The 6,521-nt window shown below is 38.2% G+C and overlaps 1 protein-coding gene across 2 annotated transcripts; it reads left to right on the top strand.

The window, feature by feature from the left end:
* The first annotated feature begins 240 nt into the window (after positions 1 to 240).
* On the top strand, positions 241 to 6,351 carry LOC103709219 (cytoplasmic tRNA 2-thiolation protein 2). 2 transcript variants are annotated; one of them, XR_604418.4, is made up of 8 exons: positions 241 to 617; positions 3,784 to 4,132; positions 4,225 to 4,311; positions 4,435 to 4,556; positions 4,686 to 4,764; positions 4,895 to 5,305; positions 5,791 to 5,853; positions 6,034 to 6,351. XR_604418.4 is itself a non-coding variant. In XM_008794454.4 (8 exons), the coding sequence occupies exons 1-7, from the start codon at positions 307 to 309 to the stop codon at positions 5,837 to 5,839; spliced, it is 1,395 nt and encodes a 464-aa protein (XP_008792676.1). In that variant the 5' UTR covers positions 244 to 306; the 3' UTR covers positions 5,840 to 5,853; positions 6,034 to 6,351. The 2 variants fall into 2 exon arrangements, 1 of the variants encoding a protein (XP_008792676.1); XM_008794454.4 differs by having other exon boundaries at positions 244 to 617; positions 4,908 to 5,305.
* Positions 6,352 to 6,521: the final 170 nt, after the last annotated feature.

The following is a 6,521-nucleotide window of genomic DNA, read 5'->3' as shown; positions in this document are numbered from 1 at the left end:
TCTAGTTGGATCCGGTAGTCATATCTCAGAGAGAGATTCTGATCAAAATTATATAGAACATCTACGTTGGGTCCAAGTTACACTAGGGCTGGAGCCAAGTGATCCTATTTCATGTAAGCTGTGATCGAGCCTAGCTTGTGCACCCAGCAATGGAGAATTGTGGTTTAGTTTGGTTCGGGTCGGGTCAACTCGCCACGAACCCTAAATTAGTAATCACCAAACTTTGGTTCACGGCCGCCTCAAAATCTTAAAGAGTGCAGGGGTGCGGGCCGAGGGCCGGAAGAACCAAAAAGAAAGAGGGGGTAGATGGCGTTGTGCGGCGGCGGCGGGTGCCAGTCCTCCTGCCGGAGGCCGGAAGAAGACGACGGCGCGGCGGAGGAGGCCCGAGAGAGGCTCGACAGTCTCCACGTCGCCGGCGAGCGCTCCTCCATCGCCGGAACCGGGGACCGGGCGCGGTGCTCCAAGTGCGGAGAGGAGGGCCGGTACTGCAACAGCCTGTGCGCGGCCTGCTTCCGGGTCTCGGTTTATAACAAGTTCAAGCTCGCTGTCACATCCAACGCCATGATTTCCCCCACCGATAACATCCTCGTCGCCTTCTCCGGCGGCCACGCCTCCAGGTCCCCCTCCCTCCCCTCCTTTTTCTGTTAATATCGATAAAATCTTTAATTTTATGGTGATGAAATGCTGTAACTCATTTGCTGTCGCCGTCTTGGATCTCTAGTTCGGGTGGTTTTGGGGTCTATCTTGATATCTCGTTAAATGCTTTGCTTCAGACGAGGAAGAGGGTTTTATTTTTTAATTTACATAGTAACGCAATTATTCTTTTTTTTAGGACTACAGTAACGCAATTACGGTTGACAGCCTACTGGCCACTTGAGAATGTGGATATCTGAAAATTTTCTGATGTATTTGGGGGAAATTTCATATCGATAAATGTGAGTGGAGGGGAAAAAAGAACACTTCTAACAAACAAGTACCTTTTGCTTGAGCAAATCCTTAAGAAAAAACGAGCTTAAATGCAACTGTATTCTTTTTACAAGAAAGTCTACCAAAGGGAGAAGATTAGAAGTCTTATGCTCTATGAACACCAACTGTGAACTCCTAAAATAAAGTGAAAAGTACTTACAATTGTAGGTAGCAATGGGTCAGGCTGGGTCGAGACGCAGGTTTTACACACACACACACACACGCAAAAAAAAAAAAAAAATGCCAACCCAAACCCAACTTGTGTATTAAACAAGTCAAAAATCAAAACTTCAGCTTGAACTAAACAGGTTAAACAACTTTAAGAGAACATGTTAGGTCAAGTCTAAAGGGCCCGTTAACTTGATTTGACACAAGTAAATGGGTCGTGAATGGGTCACCCTGACTTAATCCAATTATGAAACAGCAGGTTGAATAGGTTAGAACTCAAAGATGAACCTGATCCATTTAGTAAATGGGTTCATCCAAGTCGATGGATTGTCACCCATACTTACCATTTACTTTATTGACTCCCATCACTAATAAGATAGAAAAAAAAACTAAGAAAAAAAGAACTATAATGCATGTATGATGCATATCCTTAGAATACTCTTAGCTATCCTTCACCCAAACATTCATGCAAGAGAAAAATGAGAAAGGGAAGCACTATGATTTAGTAGTGCGGTTTTTGACATTTCTTTACCTCCATAAGAAGCACATGACCTATGTTACATGAATGTTAATATTTTTTAAGACTTACAGTTGTGGGCGATGCCAGAACTGGTCTACCACCACTGGCTTAGTCTTTGTGTCGAGTGCGCTTGTTCAAAAAATTCACTTTTGTCCTCATACGTAACTTCCTTAAATTGTGATATTGGTTGTTTATATGCTTCATCATTTCATGACCTGATTCTGTTCAAGATTTGTCTACTACTAGTAGTAGGAAGTAAGCCCATATCTGACATTGATTAAATGGGGGAGTTACATCAAAAGGGATGATAAACAAGTCAAGCTGGAGAATGTTGAGGAAGTATTTTGTTGGTTCTTACAGAAAGGATAAATTACGAAATTATGAAAAATATTTAAGTTTTGATCCAACCTCTAAGAGGACCACCAATGATATTTAAGAAGAGAGAGTTAGAAGCATTCTTCTGTAGATGTCTTACAAAGAAGCGGGGCATAGCTTTAAAAGAATAAAAGGGGTCTAGACTCGCTTTGGATTCCAAAAGCAAAGATCAAACTAAAAGGAGAGAATCTCTGAAAGGCATGCATGTATATGGTTCCTGCAGCGCTCATTACATGTGTAGATTCATGATTTCAACTATAGCTATAGGGCTGGGGCCGCAATATTGTTTTTTGAAGTTTGCAACACCTTGGCACACATAAAATCAAACACACTTTTTCAAGGTTCATGAATAGAAGGTAATTTGTGAGAGGATTTCTTTTTTCTTTCTTCTTTCCTTTATTTCTTTCTTTTCTTCCTTTGTGGTAAGGAGAGAAGTATTGGTATTTACACCATAGAGGGGTGAAATGGTTTAGTCATTGTCCGTTCGATTCTGTTTCAATATCTAAATCTATCCATATATGGATATAATTATAGCATTCGACTAATATCCGTATTTGTATCTATATTGTCGAAGAAAAGTGGACACAAATACGCATACATCAATATCCAGTTCATATCGAAAAATCTAACTATTTTTGCAAATCTAGTTACTTTCATATAGTTCTAATAAACACCTTCGAAGAATAAGTGACAACATCAGCATATCTTTAGTTTAATCTTCTTTCGACACGGCGATCTCTTAGATTTTGTGGATTGCATCTTTAGCAATTAGTTTTTAATTCCAAATTATGTGATTGAGCAAAATTATGATGATCCAGTAAACAATTCAGATGATTAAGTGGATGCAGTTATGTCTGTATTATTATTTATACGATTATTTGTTTATTTTAGTATATCAATAAAAAGAAACTTGGGAGGCTATATACTCAGAAGGAGTTAGAAAATACAAGATGGAACTATATTTTGATCCATAAAAATTTAACAATCCAACAATATTTGTATTTGTCAATATCTGATTCGTATGCAAATCTGTTTTAAATAAATACAGGTACCAATTTTAACATCTGGTTAATATCTGTATTCATATTCATGTTTGTCATAAAACAGATATGGATATGATACACTGGTATCCCATCTGTGTCCGATCTGTTTTCTGCCCTAACATGGTAGCACCATAAGGTAACTCTTGTTCTTGGGATCCAGAGAAGGTACTTTGTGAGGCTCTTGGACTTTGTTCTTATATAACAGAAACCTCTCTCTTACTCTTCCACTAAGAGAAGCAAATTGCCTATGTAAATTCCGTGTATTATGTGGATTGCTATTCTTTTTATTATTGTTTTGGATTTATGCTGTTGGATATGTGGGTGGGAGTTAGCTCTTAGATTTTCATAGAAATTCCATCACACTTTTCCTTTTTTGTGGACTATTGATCTGGAGGAATATGTGCCCTATATTACTAGATACTCTTTCTGTTGACTTTCCTTCTTAATTAAGGGTCAGTGAACGGAAAAGGATGAAGACAAAATAATGTAACAGATGCATAAATGACATGCAACTGCAAGTGCTAGCTGTAAGGGGTCACTTGGTTCCGTTATATGCTCATTTTCTTATGACAAGGTTGCATTTTGTCAACTGTAAATTGGTGATGTTTGGGTTGAAATCATTTATTCATGCATTGCTTTAATTCAGCATGTAGCATCTGACTTTATTGTTGTTAAATAATTTCTTCCCCCCACAAAATTTATTTGTGTCAGAGTAGCCCTGCAATTTGTTCATGAGATGCAAGGCAAATCATTGAAGAACTGGGATGCAAGTAAATCTCAAGCTCTACCAGTTTTTGGTGTTGGGGTTGCCTTTATCGATGAAAGCATTTTTTCTCACAACCCATCAGATGAGACAGAAAAGGCAATTGAAGAGATTAGATCAGTTGTGTCAAATTTAACTCCTCCACATAAAGAATTGCATATTATACCTATTGAAAACATCTGTTCTCTGAGTTCTGAGAATGGGAGGAGCAGACTGAATGAATTACTGGAAATGATCACTGATGCCACCGGAAAAGATGATTTTCTGCATTCTTTACGAATGCTTTCCTTACAAAAGGTTCTGTTTTCAATCATTTATTTTTCTTTTATCACTCTTAGGTCGATGCATTGAAAATGTGTTTATGTTGTTTTGATGTAAATGTCTTCCAGATTGCTTTCGATAAAGGGTATAGCAAAATATTGTTAGGATCGTGCACGTCAACAATAGCACGCCATGTATTATCCGCAACAGTGAAGGTTTGTAAATTCCCACCAGTTCGAATGCTAGCTATTACATAAACTTCGCTAAATTACTTATCATGATATTTTATGTAAAAATGAGATAAGGCTTATAAAACTCTTGCTAATATTTGTCTTCAGGGTCAAGGTTATTCTTTACCTGCTGATGTGCAGTATGTTGAAGCAAGGCGGGAAGTCCCAGTGGTTCTTCCTCTTCGTGATTGTCTTGCACAAGAGCTCAGCATGCTCTGTCGTCTTGATGGGTAAGTCGAGTTTTAGTTTTCATCTGAAACAACTTTATCATGTGATGGGTAAATCAAGTTTTCTTTTTCGTTTTTCTTTTCCTCTCCGAGACAAGTTTATCTGCCTGCTCATTTTAACTATATACACAGTTTCAAGACACAGCAGCTTCTTGAGAGGCCTTGTACTGGCATCAACAGTTTGGTTTCATCATTTGTTGCACGTTTACAGGTGAAATAAGCATGTTCTTTATTTTAAGTCTCATACCTAGCCTGCTTGATTCAACTTGTATAGTGAGTCCTAGGTGGTGCTCTTTAACAAAGTTAACTGTGGATTGTAGTCTGATGTTTATTTTAAGAAGGTTAATTTTGCAGGAAGAAAACCCTTCTCGAGAACGCACTATAGTAAGAACAGTGGAAAAGCTTAGACCCTTTGGTTTTAATAAATTCAGTGAAAATGGTTATCATGATTTCCTGCCATCCCGACTGCGTTGCAAGTTTCAGAATGTCAAAAATGGTGAATCTTCTCTCTCTGATGTTCTTTGTCCAATATGCGAAGGCCCACTTAGTGAATCAGAAATCCAATGTTTGGAAAGCATTCAGAGCAAGGCTGGAAGAAAAGTTGAAATTTTTGCTGCCCAGTGTTGCAAAAGCTGTAATTTTCAGATCTTGCCAAAAGGAGCAGCCTCTCTTGAGCATTTCTATTCAGTTCTACCCCAGTTGATGACACAGAGAATGAAGGATAGCTTGGGTTTTGACCGAAGCCAGCAAAGGTGGGGGCTACTTGTTTACATGTATAAGTATGCTTTGTGCATGCGAACTTTTTTCTTTTTTCCGGTCATTTTGGACCATATGCGGTCAGATCAACTCAGTGGGCCTTTAAGTTTAAACTCCTAACAACACCATACATCCACCCAAATACAAAGGTTTCTAGATTCCCCAATCAATTATTGTGTCTTCTTGGATAATCATACCAGAGATTCATCAAATGTTTGCTAGTTTAGTTCACTAAAAAATGGTTAATGAGGTGGTTACCTGGAACATTTGATTTTTAGATTGTTTGGGTCGTATGACCAATAAGTGGCAGTAGGATTGCAGTGGAAAGCATTTATTTGTTTGGGATTCATTATTACTGTTTAATAATAAGTTTGGTTTGTTCTATAGTCACCTTTTGTAGCCGATCCATCTAAATCTCTGTAATGCGATCATGAGAAAGAGTCCTTCATTTATTTGAGCTGTTTATGCCTTTGTTCTGTAGGGAACAAATAGAGGATTTCCTGCTTGCTGATGATGATGATGGAACCTGAACTTCATTTGCTTGGTGAGCCAATTTTTTTAGTTTATTTACCTTTTTATCATTCTCATCAACTATAATTTGTTCATTAGATGTTTGAACCTTATGTGGGATCATGGCAATTAGTCCCTGATTAGCTGGCTATATTATGCATTAAGAGGATGGGGTTTGAAAAACATACTCTTAATTTCTCTCCTTTTGAATCAGATTGAACAGGAAGAAATCGATCAGATTGTGGTTGTTTGCTCCATCTCTGAATCATGTTGCAAACTCAGCTGCTCGGTGCAAGCTGCATTCTTATTTTTGGTTCGATCGACAAATCTTCAGCTATATATAGTGCCCATGGGTGCTGGTGCTATGACTACATAAATACGTAATTGCTGCTTTCCCAGTGATGCTGTGGGTTGCATTTAATTTCATGCCTCGATTGAATGTCCTAGTTTTAAAACATTCTAGCATGAGTTTTATTTTTCATAAACTTGAGATCTATGAGAATCTAATATTTTGTTGCATAAGTTTTGAAGTATGATACTATGCCCCTTGGTGGCTTATATCAAGAGTAAAGAGGATATATAGAAAACGGCTATAAGGTGATGCGAGCCAAATGCACGCGGTGGTGGAATGACCAAAACAAAAGGTGGCGAAGTCTCACAAGACATGCAAATTGCTCTAGTATAGTGCAGTTAGACTGCTAC

This window comes from Phoenix dactylifera, unplaced genomic scaffold, assembly GCF_009389715.1.
Source record: "Phoenix dactylifera cultivar Barhee BC4 unplaced genomic scaffold, palm_55x_up_171113_PBpolish2nd_filt_p 000007F, whole genome shotgun sequence".
Lineage (NCBI taxonomy): Eukaryota > Viridiplantae > Streptophyta > Magnoliopsida > Arecales > Arecaceae > Phoenix > Phoenix dactylifera.
Note: the sequence above shows the minus strand (reverse complement) of the source record. Positions and strands in the feature narration are given on the sequence as shown.